At 44.8% G+C, this 23,859-nt stretch overlaps 1 protein-coding gene across 2 annotated transcripts; it reads right to left on the reverse strand.

Moving 5' to 3' along the window:
* Window positions 1–16,269: 16,269 nt before the first annotated feature.
* Window positions 16,270–23,545, reverse strand: Serpina3m (serpin family A member 3M). 2 transcript variants are annotated; one of them, NM_001270982.1, is made up of 5 exons: window positions 23,456–23,540; window positions 20,911–21,564; window positions 18,880–19,153; window positions 17,799–17,949; window positions 16,270–16,797 (listed from the first exon to the last, which is right to left on the reverse strand). In NM_001270982.1, exons 2-5 carry the CDS (start codon window positions 21,545–21,547, stop codon window positions 16,600–16,602), a joined length of 1,260 nt encoding a protein of 419 aa, NP_001257911.1. In that variant the 5' UTR covers window positions 21,548–21,564; window positions 23,456–23,540; the 3' UTR covers window positions 16,270–16,599. The 2 variants fall into 2 exon arrangements, with proteins under 2 accessions (NP_001257911.1, XP_006240528.1); XM_006240466.5 differs by having other exon boundaries at window positions 16,274–16,797; window positions 20,911–21,557; window positions 23,456–23,545.
* Window positions 23,546–23,859: the final 314 nt, after the last annotated feature.

A 23,859-nucleotide genomic window follows, 5' to 3' on the forward strand; every position in this document is an offset into this window, starting at 1 on the left:
AGCATTCTATCTGCCAATAAAATTAGGGCATTTCTTGCCCAGTGGCTAGGTTCCTATGATTGAAGCAACTCCACATGGGGATACTGATGCTCATCACCTTCTTGGAAATAAAACAGGGGTATTGTCAGGAGCAGACATGACTCATAATCAAAAGATCTTTGAATAATGAAATAACATTAAATGTCATATTCTGTGGAGCTCTAATGCTTTTTAAGACCATCTACTGATATATTACATAACTGAATTGCTAAACAGTGATTATTTTTAACTATTTGCTTTTAAATAACCTTGAAAAAATTTATTGTAATTTAATTAGAACCTAATATGACCATGATTTTGACTATCTGACTCTTAACCTGCATCATTACTTAATTATTTTAAAAAGTTGATAGCAGTTTTAAAAGAGCAGGATTAAACCTTGTTGTTTTAAATGAGTTGCATAGGCACAATGACAAAGAGTACCAATTTTAAATATTTTATCACTAAACAAAAATTTATACCAACCAAATCTCAATCAATATACAAATTCTGTACTAATATAAGAAAATAAAACTTCAATTTTGCATCAAAATATAAACATGTCTGCCAATATAAGATTTTGGCTATAAAGTACTTTGTTTAAAAGTAATTTAAAGACTGAACCCCCAGTGAACGTGATTGTTGGGGGAGGGAGGTAATGGGGGGAGGATAGGGAGGGGAACACCCATAGAGAAGGGGAGAGAGAGGGGTTAAGGGGATGTTGGCCCAAAAACCAGGAAAGGGAATAACAATCAAAATGTAAATAAGAAATACCCAAGTTAATAAAGATGAAAACAAAAGAGTAATTTAATAATCCATCCCTATTTCTCTAATTTCCTATAATATTACAACATTCTCCATTTTTCTTTTCAACACTCTTTCCTTTATCTAAGAAAAAAGGACAGAGAAGTGGAAAGGGAAGAGAGATTCCTGAGTCTAAGCTCCCTATTGAGTTTCCTCCCTGTCTAAAACCCTAATTATTTGTAAATTATCCCTTAAAATGATTTTTGTTTTTCCTCTTTAAAGGCTTCTACCTATTTACATTTGTTGTCCTGCATTTCTTTAAAGGAGTCATTTATGTCCTTCTTAAAGTCCTCTATTATCATCATGAGATGTGATTTTAAATCAAAATCTTGCTTTTCTAGTTTGTTTGGGTACCCAGGACTTGCTGTGGTGGGAGAACTGGGTTCTGATGATGTTGAGTGTCCTTGGTTCCTATTGCTTAAGTTCTTGCACTTGCCTCTTGACCTCTGGTTAACTCTGGTGTTAGCTGGTCTTGCTATCTTTGACAGTAGCTTGACCCTCCTGTAAGCCTGTGTGTCAGCATTTCTGGGACTTGGGTACTGAGAGCTGTGGCATAGGGCCAGCTCCATGCACAGACAGAAACTGGAGGGATCCTGTCCCTGACTGCTCCTCTGTTCCTGTGTTTCATGGGCTGTGGGCAGGTTCCTCCCAAACCACGTATCTGAGCAGAAGTGGTGGTCTCACGTGTGTTCTCTGCTGTGTCAGCACTCCTGGGAGTCCGGCTCTCTCCTGGCAGGATCCGGGCACAGAGAGCTGTGGCACAGGGTCAGCTCCAGGCAGTAAACCAGAAGGGACATTAATTGATTTCAATGAATTTCTCCCTTATTTCCTCTTTTTCATCTTTATTAAATTGGGAATTTCTTATTTACATTTCGATTGTTATTCCCTTTCCCGGTTTCCGGGTCAGCATCACCCAACCCCTCCCCTTCTCTATGGGTGTTCCCCTGCCCATCTTCCCCCCATTACCGCCCTACCCCCAACAATCACGTTCACCAGGTGTTCAGTATTGGCAGAACCAAGGGTTTCCCCTTCCACTGGTGCTCTTACTAGGCTGTTCATTGCTACCTATGAGGTTGGAGCCCAGGGTCAGTCCATGTATAGTCTTTGGGTAGTGGCTTAGTCCCTGGAAGCTCTGGTTGCTTGGCATTGTTGTTCATATGGGGTCTCAAGCCCTTTCAAGCTCTTTCAGTCCTTTCTCTGATTCCTTCAACTGGGGTCCTGTTCTCAGTTCCGTGGTTTAATGATGGCATTTGCCTATGTATTTGCTGTATTCTGGCTATGTTTCTCGGGAGAGATCTGCATCCGGTTCCTGTCGGCCTGCACTTCTTTGCTTCATCCATCTTATCTAGTTTGGTGGTTGTATATGTATGGGCCACATGTGGGGCAGGCTCTGAATAAGTGTTCTTTCTGCCTCTGTTCTAAACTTTGCCTCCCTATTTCCTGCCAAGGGTATTCTTGTTCCCCTTTTAAAGAAGGAGTGAAGCATTCGCATTTTGGTCATCCTTCTTGAGTTTCACGTGTTCTGTGCATCTAGGGTAATTCGAGCATTTGGGCTAATAGCCACTTATCAATGAATGCATACCATGTGTGTTTTTCTGTGATTGGGTTACCTCACTCAGGATATTTTCCAGTTCCATCCATTTGCCTATGAATTTCATAAAGTCATTGTTTTTGATAGCTGGGTAATATTCCATTGTGTAGATGTACCACAATTTTTGTATTCGTTCCTCTGTTGAAGGGCATCTGGGTTCTTTCCAGCTTCTGGCTATTATAAATAAGGCTGCTATGAACATAGTAGAGCATGTGTCTTTGTTATATGTTGGGGCATCTTTTGGGTATATGCCCAAGAGAAGAATAGCTGGGTCTTCAGGTAGTTCAATGTCCAATTTTTTGAGGAACCTCCAGACTGATTTCCAGAATGGTTGTACCAGTCTGCAATCCCACCAACAATGGAGGAGTGTTCCTCTTTCTCCACACCCTTGCTAGCATTTGCTGTTACCTGAGTTTTTGATCATAGCCATTCTCACTGGTGTGAGGTGAAATCTCAGGGTTGTTTTGATTTGCATTTCTCTTCTGACTAAAGATGTTGAACATTTCTTTAGGTGATTCTCAGCCATTTGGCATTCCTCAGCTGTGAATTCTTTGTTTAGCTCTGAACCCCATGTTTTAATAGGGTTATTTGTCTCCCTGTGGTCTAACTTCTTGAGTTCTTTGTATATTTTGGATATAAGCCGTCTATCAGTTGTAGGATTGGTAAAGATCTTTTCCCAATCTGTTGCTTGCTGTTTTGTCCTAACAACAGTGTCCTTTGCCTTACAAAAGCTTTGCAGTTTTTTGAGATCCCATTTGTTGATTCTTGATCTTAGAGCATAAGCCATTGGTGTTTTGTTCAGGAAATTTTCTCCAGTGCCCATGTGTTTGAGATGCTTCCCCACTTTTTCTTCTGTTAGTTTGAGTGTATCTGGTTTGATGTGGAGGTCCTCGATCCACTTGGACTTAAGCTTTGTACAGGGTGATAAGCATGGATCAATCTGCATTCTTCTACATGCTGACCTCCATTTGAACCAGCATCATTTGCTGAAAATGCTATCTTTTTTCCATTGGATGGTTTTGGCTCCTTTGTCAAAAATCAAGTGCCCATAGGTGTGTGGGTTCATTTCTGGGTCTTCAATTCTGGTCTATCTGTCTGTCTCTGTACCAATACCATGCAGTTTTTATCACTATTGCTCTGTAATACTGCTTGAGTTCAGGGATAGTGATTCCCCCTGAAGTCCTTTTATTGTTGAGGATAGTTTTAGCTATCCTGGGTTTTTTGTTATTCCAGATGAATTTGCAAATTGTTCTGTCTAACTCTTTGAAGAATTTGATTGGTGTTTTGATGGGGATTGCATTGAATCTGTAGATCACTTTTGGTAAAATGGCCATTTTTACTATATTAATCCTGCCAATCCATGAGCATGGGAGATCTTTCCATCTTCTGAGATCTTCTTCAATTTCCTTCTTCAGCAGCTTGAAGTTCTTATCATACAGATCTTTCACTTGCTTGGTTAAAGTCACACCGAGGTATTTTATACTATTTGGGACTATTATGAAGGGTGTAGTTTCCCTAATTTCTTTCTTGGCTTGTTTCTCTTTTGTGTAGAGGAAGGCTACTGATTTATTTGAGTTAATTTTATACCCAGCCACTTTGCTGAAGGGTTTTTATCAGGTTTAGTAGTTCTCTGGTGGAACTTTTGGGATTATTTAAATATACTGTCATATCATCTGGAAATAGTGGTATTTTGACTTCTTCTTTTCCGATCTGTATCCCCTTGACCTCCTTTTGTTGTGTGATTGCTCTGACTAGAACTTCAAGAACTATATTGAATAAGTAGGGAGAGAGTGGTCAGCCTTGTCTAGTCCCTGATTTTAGTGGGATTGCTTCAAGTTTCTCTCCATTTAGTTTAATGATAGCTACTAGTTTGCTGTATATGGCTTTTACCAAGTTTAGGTATGGGCCTTGAATTCTTTCCAGGACTTTTATCATGAAGGAGTGTTGAATTTTGTCAAATCCTTCCTCAGTATCTAATGAAATCTCCCTTATTTCCTTAAAACACGTATATCATATTTTATTTTTCCTTATTTTTTGGAGATTAATATCTCTCTTGATAAACATACATACATCCTTCTCTCTTTATAGAAAGTGAATTAATATCCTTCCCATATTTTAGTTCAGTCAAATTCCCTTCTACTTACTGTATAAACGTATTTTCAGGCCAAGATATGTGTCATGTGCTAGGCTAAGCAGTCCCAGTATTTCTGTGGCGCCTACTTTCTAAGAACCCAGAAATTTCTAATAGCATTGACACCTTACATCTCCATTCATTCTCCATACCTTTTCCTTCTTTGTTTTTGTTGTTGTTGTCTTGATTTTGTTATTGATTGTAGGAGTCATGTACCCTTTCTCTCTGCACTCTGGCTCCTAGCATCTCAGAGGCACCTTAGAAGCACCCAAAAAGGCCTCAGCTGGAGTCTGAGCCTGCCACCCAGTATGCCGTCTGGGTCTGCCTGGGACACAGCTGTGTTCTATCTTAAGCCATGAGCCCAAAAATTTAGCACATATATTGTCCTAGTCCTGACCCCTTGCCGCTTGGGAAAAGAACCACTTGGCCTTGCTATGAAACCAATTCCCTCTGCCTCCTTGTCCTCCAGCATATATTTTGCCTTGGAGAATCACAAATTAATTTTTAAGTAAATTTTTGTCAGATGCCGAGACACCAATATTTTGTAGACATTATTTAATCATAGCCAGAGGTTTCACCCTGTTTTAGCTGTTTAAGTTCCCCAATGAAAGACATAAACAACCTTCATATGTGCCTGAAACACCACAAAGCTGGTCAGTGGCCTAGGCTTTACACTATTAGAATCTACTTTCATATTGATACCCCAAGTTTTACTATACTGTGTTGCATGTGTGGGCTTCACTAAATTCAAATTAGACAGCTCCCAGGGCCACATTTTCTTCATTGTGAACCCATGTGGTTTCCTCCTCCTTCCTCCTTCTGCACTTCTTCCCTGTGGTTCACCTTGGACCCCTGCCAGAGAACCTATACACCAATTATGTCTCTTCTGGTCGGCTATTGGCTGTTGGTATCTTTATTTTCCAATCAGAAATGACCTGGGGACCAGGTCACTGTCACTTAGCATCTAAGTGCAGACACTTCTCATCTCTGGAACAACCAGGTCCTGGGGACCTTTACTTAGCATAACAATAGCTAGAAAAAGAATAAACCTCAACAAAAACCTGCACTGACTGCCAGCACACTGCCTGTTCCCAGTAGGGATGTTGGGAGGCTGCCTGTGGGGAAACATTTGTCATTGCCCATTCCTATCCTCCTGTTGTAGTAACTGGAGAGCAGCACCGTTTCTGACTCTGAGCAGACCCAGGGCATGTCTCATCTCACACCCTGAGCAGAGACTTGGGAAAACCAGGGTCAAAGCTCAAGGAAGGAACCAAGATTCACTAGCAGATGAGGCCAGCACTCCCTGCTTGCTCCAGACCTCTGTACCTTGGTTTTTAGTGAGTGATGTGTTTCTCTCCCACAGATGGTCCGCATGGCTGTGGTGGACATGGCTGAGGCAGGCACAGAAGCAGATGCCATCTCCAGATTAAATTATGACATACTGTCTGCTAAAATTAAACCTATATGTGTTAGCATTGAGGGGCAATTCCTGTACTTTATTTTAGACCCAGATTCTGTGCTTATTCGTTTGATGGGCAAGGTTGTCAACCCTTTAGAAAACTAGAACATCGGAGGTAGTAGGGCTTCTTTCCAAGTTAATAGATGGAGTGCCTATGTGCATTTTGGCTTCCATCCGACCATTGGCTGCGGCATGTTTGTAATTGAACAGTGACCTCGACTGACTTCACTAGTCTCATATCACAGGAGCATATGGATGGTCTGTGTCAGGCTCCCAGTTCTTTTGGCAACACTAGCTCATATTCCTGAGCCTGAACTCTGCCTTTCTTCCTCTTCTGTGTTTACTCCCACTTGTCTACCTTACAAAAAGCCTAGGCCCAACAGGTAGGCCCATTGCCCAGATATGTTCTGCTCATGTGTGCCTTTCATTTCTGCAAACTTGGTAGACCTATGCAAGCTTAGAGGTCAACCCATATGCACAACAGGCTAAGGAATAAGATGGGAACTTACTGCCCTCAGTCTATTTGCAGCATCTGGAACCCTTGGTTCCACCACTGTCTCCCTACTACAGTCTGTCCCGCACACTGACCCTTGCAGGATCTGCTGACCCTCTCCACACTATTGGAGCCCTCACTTCTGAGATTCATGGGGCCTGATGCTCACACCAGTTCCTTTCCTGCTAGCATTCCTAATCAGAGTAGAGTAGTTGCCTTTCTCTCAGTTCCCAGATGACCAACCTCACAGGACAGTTGGAAACCTCCACCTTCATCACCCAAAATGAAAGGGTAGGATCAATACATGTCTACCTGAACAGAACGTGTCCAGACAGTGTCCACTCATTTCTGTTGGCAGGGGTTGGGCTCTGGTGACAACAGGGACATAGAGATTGTCATACACACTCTCTGATTCTGTGATCTACATTATTAGTCCATTTTATAAATGAGGAAACTGATGAATGCAATAGCTTTGTTGTTTCCTCATGGCACACAGCTGGACACTATGGTTTTCAAAGTTCCCTGATGCAAGAGGGACAAACTTTACCAAGCAGGGTATCCAATCCAGTGGCATCACACTTGTGGTTGGCAGGTAGATGATAAGACAAGATTCTTGATACTTCACAGAGAGGACACAGAGAGACCTAGGAACAGAAGAGGAACTATGTGCTGAGGTCAGCTGGGGAGGAGGAGGAGGAGCAGGAGGAGGAAGAGCAAGAGGAGGAAAAGTTGATCTGATGACCAGGAAGGAAATTTTGTGAAGGGCAAAAAGCAATGGAGTCATTTCTTTGAATCTGAGATGATGTTGGTTTTGCAAGAGCAACACAAACACTAGATGGCAAAGAGCTTGGTCCTGTGTGATCCCCCAAACAGTCAGAGCTATGGGGACCTTTGCAGGGGTGAATGGTTAATCACTGTTCCTATCTTGTAAATGTAGCTATGAGTAGCTACAGTGCAGAAAAATGGACAGGGTTGGGTGGTGGGAATTGTCATTGAGGGCAATGTCAGTGAGCCTCAGGGCACACCTGGAGAGAAGAATGGGTGGTTCAGCTCAGGTGCTGAGCCAGTTTAGTGCTTACATAGAGGAGGAGAGGGGGCCAAGGAGCATTTGCTTGGAATGCTGGGTGTCCATGGAGAATCCTGTGAGCCTGAAAACATGGCCAGACATTAGCAGGCAGAGGGAAAGGTGTCCATCAAGGTTGAAGTACACTTAAGCCTCAAGACTCCCAAGAATACACAGTGACAGGTGGACTTGTGGTCAGCAGAGAATCATACACACAAGATTCCTTTCCTACTGAGTACTGATAACACCACACATCAGACCATGAGGTGAGAGAAGAAGGGAGCAATCTATTGAAAGTACCCAAGTGTCCCCACAATGACAATGTGTCTAACTGTCAGTTAAGGCTGAGAGCTTGACCACACATGCACTCTATCAATATTGACATGATCAAGCTGTATCCTCCATTCATTCTGCCTTCAGCCCAGCTCTCTAAGGAGCCCAATATAATGCAGCCTCTGATCTGGTTCTGGAACTTGTGTCCAAAGTCTCAGTTCACCTATTATTTGAGCGTAGGATCTGGATATCAGAGTTCATTTCTCCTCATTCCCTGAGGTCTAGGCTTCTCATCCTCTTAACAATCAAATATTGTCTAGGAGAAGAACCCTCTAAAGTGAGAGACTCAGGGAGTTGTAGAGGTGGCAGATGGTGGAGGGGAAGATATGTCCATGGAAACTGCAGTTCCCTAAGTCTCAACACTTGAGCACGTCATGCATGGCTTAGGGGTTTCTACATGCTGAACATCCATTTTGGACAAAGTTATCAACAGGAAGTAGCCGTGAGATGCAATGATATGAGGCTCTCAAAAACAGCATGTGTCTTTCCCTTCCTTGCTTCTGTCAGAGGCTCACCAGCTATAATCATAGTCTGACAACTGATCATCTTGTGATGTTGAGCAAACTACATGACAGAGGTGCTTTCACGTGCCCACTCACACATCAATGGTCAGAGAATATCTACCATGGAGCACAATGGGGGCCATAGGAATAGGAATGGCAGTAAGCCGGAAAGAACCCAGTTGTCCCTCAACGGAGGAACGGATACACAAATTGTACATTTCCACAATGGAGTACTACTTAGCTATTAAAAACAATGATTTCATGAAGTTCATAGGCAAATGGATGGAACTAGAGTGAGGTAACATAATCACAAAAATCACACATGGTATGAACTCACTGATAAGTGGATATTAGCCCAAAACTCAGATCATCTAAAATACAATCCATAGACCACATGAAGTACAAGAAGAAGGATGACTGAAGTGTGGATGCTTCACTCCTTCTTAGAAGGGGGAACAAAAATATTCATAGGAGGAAATATGGAGACATAGTTTGGAACAGAGACTGAAGGAAAGGCCATCCAGAGACTGCCCCACCTGGGGACCCACCCCATACACATACAGTCACAAAATTCAGACAATATTGCTGATGCCAAGAAGTGCATACTGACAGGAGCCTGATATAGCTGTCTCCTGAGAGGCTCTGCCAGAGCATGTCAAATACAGAGGCAGAGTCTTGCAGCCAACCATTGAACTGAGAACAGGGTCCCCATTGGAGGAGTTAGAGAAAGAATTGAAGGACCTGAAGGGATTTGCAACCCCATAAGAACAACAATACCAACCAAGTAGAGCTCCCAGGGACTAAACCACCACCCAAAGAGTACACATGGACAGACCCATCACTCTAGCTGCATATGTAGCAGAGGATGGCCTTGTTGGGCATCAATTGTAGGAGAAGCCCTTGGTCCAGACAAAGCAGCACCCCCCCAGTGTAAGGGAATGTCATGGAGGAGAGGCAGGAAGGGGGCATGGTTGGGTGAGGGAACACCCTCATAGAAGAAGGGGGAGGGGAGATTGGATATGTGGGGAAAGGGTCTAACATTTGATATGTAAATAAAAATATCCAATAAAAAATTGAAAGGAAAAAAAGGAATAGTAATGACAGTAATAATAGGAACCATTGAGCTTCTGGCTTTTTTCCACCCTCATTTTTCCATGGTCTCTTTAGTCACATCAGAAACTAATTAAAAATCAAGCCAATGCGGAGCATTGTCTTTCTAGATGATTTGTGATTAGCTCAGCCTTTCTGGTACGGCAGTAGAAATGGAGAATGATGCAGCACTTTTGGCAAGGTTGATGCAGCAATCGCAGTGTAGGCAGGTACTCAGAGGAACAGGAAGCAAGAACATGGCAGGCACTACAGCCAGCATCCACCATGCTTCTTCTCAGCAAAGGGCTTGTGACACAAGTGTCCACCAACACATGAATGGGTGAGCAGAGCTTGCTCAGGTCACACACTATTACTGCATTAGACAAATGAGAGTGATGCCATTTCCTGCCGCCCTGTGTGTGAGCCTGCCAACATGCTCACAGGGAAAGAACCACACACAGTAGGGCCTGTAAGATGTGACCCATAGACATGTGATATCCAACATGGGAATTCATGTATATACAGAGTGTTCTCATGTTTGTGGGGAGTTATTGGGAGGGGAGGGTGGGGTGACTCATCAGTGAGTATGGAAACTGTTCAAAGGTGACTAAAGCAGTCTGAAGTAAGGCATTGGAAAATCATGTTGTAGGTGGCTAGGTAAGTTGACTACCCAAGGCCCAGGCAGGAATGATGTGTGAGACCTGAGGAAGCTTTAAGGATGTGAGGGGCCGAGTAGCAGAGGAAAAGCACAACTTCAGTGGGAACTTTCCTGAAGTATGGAGTCAGGGATACCAGGCTCCACCCAGAATCTGTGGGAGTGGGGAGCAGAGCTCCTGTCTGTCACTCCCAGGCCTGCTGAGGACTTGGCCATATGTAGTCCCTCCTTGCCAGTTACCTGGTTTTGCCCTTTCATAGTAAGGTGAAATGGAAGTTTTAGTATCTTTTGAAACATTCTATCTGGGGCCAAGGAAGAAATATCTGAGAGTGAGTTTAAGCTCAGCCAGGACAACCTAATGAGGTGCTGTCATATGATGTGATAAGTGCATATGAATTGATATACGTCTGTGTACATTGCATGGCATGATGCACATAAAATGACAGCAAGAAGGCTGGTAAAGGAAGCCTGGCTCACAGACTTCTCTCTGCGAGTATTCAACACACATATTTACTATATCTCTGACTAGATGCCAGCCCAGGAAGGACCAGGGCTGCTGGCGCTGAGGTTTTTCCTCTTCATCAAAGTACATACTCACTTTTCTGTATCTGAGTGCCAAGTCCTACTCACTGGTACTTTTCAATCACTAGGTTGATAAGTATCCCCCATCACAGTGTTAAAAACACCAGACCTGGTGTGGATGAGCCATTAGAACATGCTTTTAACATTCACAGAGCTCTGTGAAGCAAAGAGCAGTTACTCAGGCGGCTCTGACCCAGGAATGAGCAGCAGGCATCCACAGCATGCACTGCACAGAGGGAAACAAGAAGAGGGTGTCAGTTGTCGCTCAGGATGTGTGTGTCCCTAGATGCAATCTTCATGGCACCCTGGAGCAGAAGAATGAAGAGTGTATTAATCTGCCTCACCCTGACCACTCACCCTGTTCCAAAAGTACCCAGGTTCCCCAGCTGTCATAGGAAGGGGCAGGGCAGGGCTGCCATCCTCAGCATCTTTGTGCTCTTGACTCTGAGTCAGGTGTGGGTTCTGCTCAACCTCTGCACTCGTAGAAGTCCAGCCTGCCATCATTCTTCTGCAAACAAACCTGTGTGTATAGCCATGCTTACCTGCTGAGTCTTTTCAGAACCTTGCAAAGTTTATTTAAAATATTCACTTCAATTGAACAAGGGACCAGATCATCATGAAACAGTCTATCAGACACATGCACGGGTGCTAACTCGGAGAGAGGGAGGGAGGGAAGGAGGGAGGGAAGGAGAGAGAGAGATAGGGAGAGGGAGAGGGAGAGGGAGAGAGAGAGAGGGAGGGAGGGAGGGAGGGAGAGAGAGAGAGAGAGAGAGAGAGAGAGAGAGAGAGAGAGAGAGAGAGGTGAAGGGTAAAGCGCCTCCTTCCCTCCCTCTCCTCAAAAACATACCATGTACCAAAACTACTCATGCTCCCCAGCTGTTCACCATAGGTAGTGGAGGAGGGAGCAGTGATGCAGGTTCACCCTTCACCCTTCCCAGTGATCTCCAGCATTTGCCCACATCCTTGGAAGGTCCTCCATCTTTCCTTCTTCTACACATCTCAGCAGAAAGGATCCTCCTCAGGGTAGCCTGCTGGAGCTCTCTACCCTCCACGCCTCTGCCCTCTTCTTTCAGGACGCAGGCATTTGCCTTTCCCTTACAAAATGCTGCTCAGCCCTTTGCCACCTCCAATACTAGAAAGTAATGTAACTCTCTTTTAAGATGCTTTTTAAAAAAAGATAGATTGTGGCAATGAGACACCGTAACATTAGGAAGAGAAGTCACTTTTCTTGTAGCAGCTGTTGGCAAGCAGATGAGATCATTGTTGGCTGTACTACATGGCTGCTGATACATCCCCCAGGAATCACCTGTTATGGGTTCTGAGAGCATCAGCAAATGTTTCCAGTGGTTACAGCCATCATCCTGAAATAACTCTCTACAGTGCTCCTATATCTAGGCTCTTCAGCAGTGACTGCCCTGCCATTCTGCCTTTTCCAGATCTGCAGAAAATGAGGCTTCCAGCCCTTCTCCACAGCTCTCTCATGGAAAGGGGCCAACATCTTTCTATCCAGAATACGGGAGAATGTTTGCTCTAGACAAAACCTGAACATACCACAGTGAAAATTTTCAGTCAATGTATTTATCCAGGGGCTTAAATCATTCCGATTTGATATTTGCTGGACCTGTGTTACACATGAGAGAATTCAGTGACAAGCCAACAAGCAGCTGTCTCCACTGTGCTTCTTCATTAGCTCAGTGAGGACCACATTACAGAATGTAATGGTCCAATGAGTATATACTCTGGTGGCTGCTTTGAGGTATAAGAGGACTTCTTTTCAAATGGGGTAAAATAAAAGTTAGAATGGGTGCATTCTCAGTATCATCACCAACAGGTCATACAAGAAAAAAAAACCCAAGACAAATTAAATACTATGTTACAACCAAGAGAAGTTTGGCAGAACCTCTGGAAGTATGACTAAGGATCTTTAATGCATCTGAATTGTATGATACAATAGCATGAAGCACGCAATAGGACAAATACTTCATTTTCACGACATGGATAATCTGTACAATTAAAGTCTTTATACGTATATTTAAATCTGATGTATATGTAAATTTTATTTAATTTTATATTTCAATCTTATAAACACATTTATAAGCATAGAAGCATAGAATTCAGTGTAGAGGAGACAATGTGGATGCCTGCTGTGGGTAATTATAACTAGGAAAGGACAATCACAGCCCATCAATTCAATGTGTCAGATCATCATTATCACATTTATCCATTTTGTGTTAACAATGATTTAGTGTTATAAACCATCTTACATTTGAGAAAACTAGTTATTTTTTTAGTAACTTGAAATAAGAAAAAATTGTGGATGAGTAGCTGTATGGTTTTAGGCAAGTGACAGTAAAGCAAATAAAAATGTTTATATACATAAAAGAAAGTGATGTATGACAACCGCTAGGAAAAATGCTGCCAGGAAGTTGCAGGCTACCTTGCCACCTTCCATGACAGCTGACCATCCATTTAAGGAGGGGCTCAGTGGGGAACTGAGCAGCTTTTCGCTGGACATTACTCCAGAAGGCAGGTTTGGCTGAAAGGTTCTAAAATTTGGGAACATTGGAGAATGCAGTGTCTACAACCAGAGTCCTTCCCAACAAGACACATGAAAGTAGGAGAACATAAGTGCTTGGCAGAACACTAGACGTGAGATGGTCAGTCATCAGCCTGGCTACACAGAAGCTACCACACCGTCAATTCCGTCCTTCTGTTCACACCTCCCAGGCCTGAGACCCATAGCCAGCAGCTATAACACGTGGCCTATCCTATCCCCTGCACACATATGAGATCCCGATGCAGAGCAGCAATGAATGAGTGTATTTAATACTATATTAATAAAAGAGGCGTCCAGGAGCATATGAATGTTAATATAGTGAGAATGAAGTCTCAGTCTTATCAGCAAGACAGGACATGCAGTAAGGCAGATGGCCATGCACAGAAAAAAACAGACAGGTCCAATTCATAGAGGAGGCTCTGATGACAAGAGGTTTCCTGGCAAGTTCAGCTTCCAGATGAACTTCTCTGGTCTCTTCCTACACAGATATGAATTAGAGTCAGAAAGTTCCAGACTGCCAAAGGTCACATGGAACTGTGACATCAGGAGATGTGTTGGCATGACAAGGTCTGGCCATAAGTAACTCCAACATGGAGATACCACTACTAGAGGGGAATTAATTTATTATAGTGGGAGATGGACATAGGTCAGGGAAATGCCTGTGATTTGAGGCAGGGGCATGAATCATCAGGATGAGATCCTCAAAGTTGGGTTCATAACCCATCCTGGACATCTGTCAGGAGCCATAATAGGACAACCAAATAACTATCAGGTGATCTTCTTGAGATGGTCTGCTTCAGATTACTGTGACAGAATTGCTCTTGTACAAAAGTCTAAGAGAATTCATTTAGGAAAGATTCCTGTTATTAATATGCTTTTCCTGTTATTATTAAACATATATAACAATCACTAAGTATTAGCTCACCCCTTTTGAGCAGATGTACTGCCCTGTAGTGATGCTACATAGACAAATAGATGACTTCTTAATGATGATCCTGTAAGAATTCCTAAAATCATATCAGTGATTATTGAGTTCTTTTATGGTGGAACTGCTACTAGGTCCTTTTCTGAGAGTCAAAGCTGCAATGAGACCCCTGTCAGTCTCCCATGTGTCACCAGTTAACTGCTTTTAGATGGTAACCAGATTTTCTCCTACCAGAGCACATTCCAAGAGGTTGTAAAACAAATAATGAGAGTTCACACTGGGGCTCTCCCTGAAGAGGGTTCATCACCAAGGAAATAGTTGAAGGACAAGAGAGCAGAAACCCTCAGTACTCAGGGAATGAGGAGAAGTAATCCCTGATATTTAGGTCCCAGACTTCAGAAGAGATGGACACAGATTTGGCCACAAGTTCCAGAACGATCACACCAGCATAAGGAGATGCATCCAGCATCAGGCTCTTCAGACACCTGAGTTGGATCCAGGATGGATGGAGGGATAAAGCTGGGGCTAGTCAGCACTCATGGAGTGCATGTGGTGTCCCAGTTTCAGGATGATGCCTAACAGACACTTTGGGAAGTCTGCTGGGACATTTGATTGTTTCAATTGATGAGTCCTCTTCTCTCATCTCATGGCCATCAGAAAAGGGTACCTGAGAATTAACTGGGGACTAGAGTCCTGAATGTGGCCCACCAGGCTTCAATTCTCTGATGACCTCATGGTCACTGCTCAATGGGTGTTCTCAGGAGCCTTAAGACTCAAGCAAATCTTGACTGTATAGTTGTCCCTGACCATGTAGACCAGTGGTTGTGTTTCCAAGCCCAGAGGATTCTCCATGGAGAGCAGGTACCTCAACCCAAATGCACCTTGGCCTCCTCTCCTCCTCCATGAAGAGAGCAAACCAGCTTACCACCTGAGCTGAATCATTCACTCTCTACTCCAGCTGTGTTCTGATGTTCCACTAGACTGTCCTCGATGCTACTCCTCACCTCTCACAACTCAGTTCTCTGCATTGTAACCTCATAGAGTACTTTTGCCAAGTGAGAAACACTGTCTAACCCTTGCAATACTCCCAGTGGCTCCAAATTATTTCAGAATCCTCAAGGAGCCAGGCTCTTGGCCACTCTGCTGTCACTCCTAGCTCTCCTGCTCTACCATCACTCTACTCTGTTGTCCCAGAACCACTTCCTTTCAGAAATGGCTTCATTATGTTTTGCCCTGCCCAAAAATATTCTCTGTGGTTATCTGAGCACCTTCTTATGTCCCTCACATCCACCTCAGCAGAGATGTCACATGATCCACTGACTATTTGGTTGATCTCTGGTAAGTATCAGAGCCCTGTTTCCTCATCCACCTACCTGCCACAGTGAAGCCTCATGAACACAGCCACAACTTGGGTGAGACTGTTCCTCTGGCATCACAAAATTTGGAAGAGTGACACAACACCCATAATGTGGTCACAAGGAGATGACTATGCTGTTCTGGGCCTCAGTTTCCTCATTCATAAAGGGCCTATTAATAGCATGTAGGTCAGAGGGCCATCACAGGAGTCACAGAGTATGGCTGACAATCTCTTTGTCCCTGTTGTTACTAGAGCCAACTCCTTCCAACAGGAGCTAAGCAAACACTGCCTGGGCACTTTCTGTGCAGGTGTATGCTTATTGACCCTTCAGTCTTACCTCTTCATTTTGGTTGGTGGTGTTCATCTATTGTCTGAGGTTGGTCAGCTGTGAACTTACAGAGGCTATCACTCTGCCCTGAGTAGGAGGAGTGCTAGGGGGAGAGGAGCTGGTCTGACCCATAGGCCCCATGCATCTGCAGGAGTTAGGGCTCCAATCCTATGCCAGATGTGGTCAGGGTCAGGGGACCCTGCAAGGGGCACTGAGTGGCATTGCCTGTAGAGGGGAAAGCATAACCTAAGAGCATGGCACCAGGTTCTCAGATGCTAGAATGGCATTCAGTGCAGCAGTTTCCCCTCTCAGTCCTGGGCCTGATTCTCATGGGTTGGCTCAGAGGCCAGTCTGTTTCCATCAAGACTGTGGAGACTGAAAGCAGATGTGCTCAAAGCCTTTATTGGGACTGGGTGTACTTGACAGTGGCTAGGTTTGGGGTATGAACACAGAAAGAGGAGTCACAAGGGAAGAAGAAAAAAGACAGATTCCAGGTTCAGAAACATGTGCAGATGCTCCCAAGGGGCCTGAGAACCTGACATTACAGTCCAAACGCTCCTGAATGTCTGGGAGCCACAGAGATAGTCGATGTCACTGTCTAAGCCAACTTTGCAACAGCCAATCAGAGTTTGAAGGTTGGGTTATACACAGAGATCCACATGCAGGCTCGGTCTCATGGACCTGGGTAGAACTATTAGATATTGGGGAGCTTTAGGCTCCCACGGGGTTAATGACTTTGGCCATAAAGAGGATAGTCTGACCATGTGTGTGAGAGACAGCTATCAGGAATGGCCTGTTGAACCACACAATCATAGGTGGCCTTCCACTACGTGGGACCAAATTGGCTCCTGTGGCAGCAGCTGCTTCTGTGCCTGTCTCATTCACATCCAGCACAACCTTGTGGACCACCTGTGGGGAGATAAACACACCACTCAATGGACACCAGAGAGGGCAGGAGAGGGGTCTGGAACAAACAGTGAGTGTTGGTCTCTTCTGCTGGTGAGTTTCTTTGTTCCTTGTGTGAGTTCTAACCATGGATTTCTCAAATCTTTGTTCAGAGTATGAGACGAGACGTGCCCTGGACTGCTCAGTGTCTGAAACTGTGCTGCCCTCAAACCCACTACAAACTGAAGGATGGCAGTAGGCAGCGGCAGGAGTTTCCTCACAGGCAGCTTCCCAACATCTTCAGAGGGAACAGCCAGGGTGTTGGCAGCCAGTGCAGGATTCAGCATTCCTCCCATTTCAGCCTCCTTGGGACATACACAATTAATGCAGAGGGCAAGACTGCACATTCCCAAACTGCCATGTCTTGCTGGAACATATCTGAGCCCAGGGGTCTGGGTGGGCACTGGACAGAACTTGGGCACGAACAGGGTGTGAAGCTAAGGATGTAGTATGAGAGTCTAAGGCATCTCCTCTCCTATTCTTGGGGTTTTCATCAGAACTACCATAGATTCTGGTTATTACTTTTACTGTTAATATTCTGTGTGCTGGTCAAGGAGTACTGTCTCAGCACTGCATTAAAGGAGCAGAAGCTTGTAGTGATTTGGTTTGTAGTGCATTGTGGGTGGTCCTGCAATGTATTGTGGGTGGTTCTGCAGTGTATTGTGGGTAACCTTGCAGTGTATTGTGGGTGGTTCTGCAGTGTATTCTGGGTGATCCTGCAGTGTATTGTGTGCAGCCCTGCAGTGCAGCACAGGTTGGTATCCATAGTTCTATAAAGAAACTATAGTCTCTTTCCTCAATGGTCTCCTAGATGAGCTTAGGTACAGGGAGTAATGGATGGACATTTGTTAAGGAACCTCAAAAACACAGGTGTCCTCACACATGTACCACCCCCACATGCTCGTATGACCTTCACCATCCACATTTAGTCCCCAAGGCAAAGCATTGTGTGTTTCTTGTCTTACCTGAGAGACACTCAGGTCCTTGGCCCCTGTGATCCTACTCAGATCAGCTTGCTGGGAGAAGACATCCCTAATGCCCAGCTCTGGAAGGACCTCCTCCAGGCTATAGTCAGTGGAAATGGATAACCTGGGCAGGTAGAGCTCATCTATCTTCCTGAGAATAAAAAATAACAATGTAAGAGTCCCTGTATTCAATGTCCCCATCAGTACCCCTTGTCCCTGGGGCTTCTCTCCACAGACAGCCCTGTCCCTGGAGTGAAGTCCACTTTCCACCCATGCCTAGTCCACAGGACTTTGCTCTTCCTGATGCATTAATTATTCATCAGTGACTGAGAGTGTGACTAGTAGACAGGTAACCTGACTTGATCCTAGATGTTCCTTTACTGGGAATGATTTCCTTCTGGATCTACAAATGGAATCCTCCCCTGGTGCAACAACCCTAAAACATCTTCTACAGCCCTTCTATTTAAAAGTGGACATTGCATCAGACTCCTGCATTCCTTATCCTTGGATATACCCCTTCTTAACTTCATATTTTCTCACATTTTAACCTAGTAAACAATGATTAACTTAATTTTCATTTCGATATTCTTTCTTCCTCAGTTACAAGAGGAGGCCTAAGGGTACATTTGTGTTTCAGTCTCTGATATATTTTCAGAGTCTATAAAAGATGGCACATAGTAGGTCTTCAAATCTTAGTCTGTGTATAGTGAACGATGCATACTGAGAGGATAAAATGTCTCCACAGGGCGGAACTCATTCTCTGAACTCATCTCCTGTGAACCACAATCCCCCCCTGCCTTCCACCTCATTCTAGACTCCCTGTGACTTAGAGTCTGCTAGAGGGAGGAAACCTCAGTTCCCTGTTCTAGCTGATATCATCTTGTGAACAACAAAATTGACAGCAACTCATTACCTGGAACACATAGTCAGCAGAGGGAAATGAAACCCAAGTCCATCTGTCCCCTGGGGACTCTCTACTCTTACATAGGACACTACTGTGACAATGAGGCACAGGGTCACTGGCCATCAGGCAACAGCAGGACAGGGATCCAGGCCAGTTTTGGGTCTTGAGGACATGCACCTGGGCCTCAGAGAGTCCTTCCACTTCTTCAGGGTCTCTGGTTGCAAGCTGGCTTCCACTTGCTGCATCCTGCCCTTATCAGGGAGGATGAACAGGGCACTGGAATTTCCTGTGTACTTCAGTTCCAGCACAGAGCAGGACAGCTCCTCATCCCGGAAGTAAGGTGTAGTCAGTTCCTCAATTTTCATCATGGACACCTTCACAGACCTCTTCTCATCCACGTAGAACTCAGACTCAAATGTGTAATCAGGGTCAAAGGGCACCTTCCATTTGCCTAAAAATGAGGCAAATGATCATGTTATATCCACAGGACAAACACTCCACCTCCTCTCCATCTATCCTCAGCTTTTGAGCTGAGACTACCATTCACCCATCTTCAGTCACTCAGACTATCCCTTAGTGTGACATGTGCAGAATTGGATAAAACTTGGTAGTTGATCAAGCTGCTCACTATGAGCATTGTCTCCAAGCATAGTTTGGACAGGGGAACCTCAAAACCTCACCCCGGCTACCTGGACTCCTGACACAGTCAGGGATGTGTGGTGGAGTGTGCAAGAGAGAGACAGTGAAGGTGGTGAGCCTGGAGCCTGGAGCCTGAGGAGAGTTGTGAGTCTGTAGTCCTTCTAGAAGACAATGACTTATAGGATAAGTTTTAGGGGAAGGAGAAGAGCAGAGACTGTGTTCTCCTATATTGTGAGCAGTTCATAATCCGATAGATTGTGGCAAAAACATTGGTAAGAAGTCCTCATCTCACACATTGGCTATGGCAGTCTCCACAAGTCCCAATTACCAGCTCAGGGTTATCCAAATGTCTAGTTTATACCCCCTCTCCCAGTGTGCATTGTAGAACTTGATAGTGGAAAAATTTCTTGGTCTTGGCTTCTCACAGTCTAAACATACATCCCAACTCACACTTAGCAGCATTTGAGCCAGTGTCCTGGGGAGAGTTGAGAGAGACATGTCCTCTAATCTAACCCTTCAGGCTGTCACTATGCTTCCACCATCCCCTTCCACAGGAAATTTATAGACATCTTGTCCTCCTGTTCTCTATTCTCTTATCTTATGTCTTCTGTCCTCCTGTCCTCCTATCCTATATTTCTCTCCACTGTCATCTTGATTTTCTATCTATAGCCCCAGACCACACTACTCTAACCTGGACTAACTTTAATCTATTCACCCCAGATCTGGTCACATTATGACTTCTGTCAGGCACAAATTTCAGGGTGGTCACCTTGCTCCCTGGTCTGTATTAAGCAGGATGTTGTTGGTGTGGGATTTTCTATCTATCTTGCACCCAAATCTCATCAGACTCTTTGGCTCAGGAATGTGTCTTGGGAATCCTGACTTTTCATGCGAAGTGGGTATTTATTTTACAAAAGCAAAATTACACAAAGCAATCTGACACTAAGCACAGAACACTGCCTGGCCCACACCACTACATCTCTAGTGGCTTTTACCCAGTTCCTGCTTCTCCATGCCCATGACAAGTTCATTATAGAAAAGGCTCAGGGGAGAAGTACGGCACAGTAACTGCCCATGGGGTTCTTCATTAATTGAGGGATATGCTACCTTCCATGTTCTAATTTCTGTTTCTAGGCTCCTTATGATCAATTAGTCCCAGGACCATCTGGACCCTCCTAGAGTCAGAGACTCCCTAGCAGTTATGGACATCTACTATTGGAACATACTAGAAATGCCTGCAGTGGGAATCCTGAGGGAATCTGCCTCTGCAGGGAGTAGCCATGACTTCTGACTGGACATATGAGGTATGACATTCTGCTTGTATGTAAGTTTAAGTCATATTGAGTAGCCATCCCTTGTAGACTGAAAGCTCACAACTTCTCTTGAGCATGTACCAGGAAACACAACCATTGTCCAGAAACACCTCAGAAGAGGAGACTTGTGAGTAACAAGAAGTTAGGCACCCATATCTCCAAGGCTTTGAGCACCTCCTTTCCAGAGATCATCGTATAGCACAGGCACAAAATCAGGATCCTCTCCCTCTACTCCCCAGGCAGTGACCACTCTTACCTCTAAAGAGGAGGTAGTTCACCAGCACCATGGATGTCCTCTCTTTCAGGCCTGAGACCAGTTCCTGGATCTTCCCCTGGGTCTGATTTCTCACATAGTCATTGATGAGCTTTTCGGTCACACGAGGCTGCTGGAAGTCAGCTGTGAAGGCCTCAACCTGGTACAGAGCCCTTGTCTTCTCCTGGAACTCTGCCAGGACCTGAAGGTTCTTATCAATAAACAGAGCATTGCCTGTGATGATCTTTACCTGGTCCCCTGGCTGACTGAGCCTCTGGAGGAGGTGCCCAAAGCCCTGGTGGATGTCTGTCTCATAGCTCTCTGTGAGATTGAACCTGAGAACTTCTAGAATCTCTTCCAGGGTGTTGCCCTTTGCTCCCAGGGACACAATGGCCAAGGCAGCTGAGATGCTAAGTGGGGAGAAGACAACATTTTTATCTGGATTCTTCAAAGCCAGCATCTTGTAAAGGCTGAAGGCAAAGTCAGTGTTGATGGACTCCAATGTGAGACTGTCCAGTTGTGTCCCCTTGTCTTGATCTTTATGGAGTAGAGTGTCATTTCCCAGTGTGCCATCTGGGAAGCCAAGGACAGCAGGGCAGATCCCAGCCATCAGGAGCCCCAAAGCTGCAATGAAGGCCATCTTCTCTGTCCTGAAGGCTTAAAAAAAACTTCGTTGAGCCTGGGAGGACCAGCTAGTGCTCTGATCATCTTCTAGTCCTCCCACCTAGTGGGTATTGTGCCCTGCTCTGCTGCCCTTCCTGCCTCTGTGACTGCCCACATGAAATGGTCTGGAGACTCAGATGGCATTACCACATCATGTGCTCCCTACTACCACAAAGGGTGTGCTATGCTGTAGCCAATTTTCATAGCGGAGAACCAAGATTCAGAGATTTGAAGTTACAGGTTATGGTGACAGAACAAGCCAGAATAGGAGCAGGGGATGGGCATGACCCCTGTCTGCACTTTGCACTTGAGCCACCTCCTTCGACAGAACTCAGGAACCTCAGAGCATTTTTTATCACAGGTCCTTTCTTAGCCCTTCAATGAAAAATCTGGGAAATCTTAAGTTCATTTTATGCTTGAAGTTAGGGTTAGGTAAGGGTTAGTTAAGAGGAAGCTGGAGAGATATTTGGTGTAGTGTGGAAATCCTGGACCCTTGAGGACCTGTAAATGGAAGGACACAAAGGGAAAGGCTCTCTCCACCCTGCAAGAGAACCACATGGTGCTTTGTACCTCAGATTTAGAAGGCCTGCTGGTGGGAAGAAGCAGCAGTGGTATCAGACTCTCCCACACCTGAACCAGATTTCATGTTGGCTGTCAGGACAGCTATGTGGTAGTTAGTAAATGGGTGTGTACAGCTCTCTGTACAGCTTGGTGAGGGGTCCAGGTTACATTAGTGGTAAGTGGCTAGCTTATTGTAGGCATTGGGAGTGGCTGTATGGAATGTCTAGGGATCCATGTCCTCTTTATACACCCAGAGCAGGGGGTCACTGATATTATAATGTACTTCAGTTGATAGCTTGCAATTATGGTAATCCTGAATATCTACCTTTAACCTCTGATCATGTGTTCAGGTGTGCAAAGGCGATGGCGGATGGTAAATAAATGAGAGAAAGAGGCAGCCATGGAGAGAGGAGAAAGGGAAGAGGATATTGGGGAGGGGAGAGAAGGAGAAGGAGAGAGGAGGGAGGGCAGAACAGAGATAAGAGAAGGGAGAGAGGGGAGAAAAGAACTTTGTAGAAAAGGAGAGAAATGGGAAAAGGAAGGTCAGGGAGATAGGAGGAGGGAGAGGGAGAGAAAGTTGAAGGAAGGGGCAGTGGAATAGGAGGAGGGAGAGAGAAATAAAATAGGAGGGAGTAAAAGGAAGAGGGAGCAAAGGAGGATGTGTTGGCACTAATCCACTTGTCCCCATTGCTGTGACATGCCTGAGGATGAGCCAGGGACCTTGGCCCCACTTACTCTGTGCTTTATTTTCAGACTGATGCAACCATTTCTTTGGAAAAACATTAAACAATATGTCGTGCCAAAATTATTTACAGAGATAAGAGGCTACTGGGTTTGTACAACAGGAGACTTGGTTCAGTGACTGACTCTTCTTTGCTTTCCTAGTTGAGTGTGAAGACCCTGTCCTTGCTATGGCATCTGGGATCTAGGCAGGAAGTGGGGTCCTAATCCCCCAGGCATCTCCTCTATTATGTGATCATGGCAAAGCTGCCACCTCCCCTAGAGTGACTCTGCAACAGTCCTGTGTCACCCTAGCAATGGCAGCAGCAGGCAAGCCAACAAGCTCTCAAAACTCCCTTTGGAGTCAGAGGAGCAGGGTCCGTTTACTCTTCATAAGCATAGACCACAACATCTGCATCTTCCATAGCCCAGAGAAACAGAGAGAAGATTTCATGAACCCCAGAAATGTTCCTTGATTCTAACCCAGTATCTCAACCAAAGCCCTTTCCCCATCCCCATAAACATAGGTTGCAGGCCATAGCCAGTACCACACAGGCCTGGGAATGTTCCTTCTGTTCCTCTAGGCAGTAATCCTGGGCATTACCTGAAGAGCTGACACCAGCCAGCTGCCAGCCTCTATGATTGCCGACTCCTGATGTTCAAGGTTTTCCCTTGCCTGGTGTGTTGTTATACCCAGCGCACAGTGATGCCTATTTATCCACACCAAGGGCTCCTCCCTCCTCTTAGGAAATGCTGGCATGGACAACCTGTGCTCTGTGTTCAGATTACCAATGGGCAGACGGGATGATTTCTGGTAACATGGATTCATAGCTTCTATCAGAACTATATCCTGATGTGAAAATTACCACTTTTGTTCTCCACAAGCCCACTGGATCTCCTAGTCACATCTTACATTTTTTAAGTAGTTCAAAGTCAGTGTGGAAAGGGGAAGAAGTCAGAAGCAAAAGAAAAGTACAGGACCTATGCCCTAACTGTCTCCAGGGAGGG

This window comes from Rattus norvegicus, chromosome 6 (genome assembly GCF_036323735.1).
Source record: "Rattus norvegicus strain BN/NHsdMcwi chromosome 6, GRCr8, whole genome shotgun sequence".
Classification (NCBI taxonomy): Eukaryota; Metazoa; Chordata; class Mammalia; order Rodentia; family Muridae; genus Rattus; species Rattus norvegicus.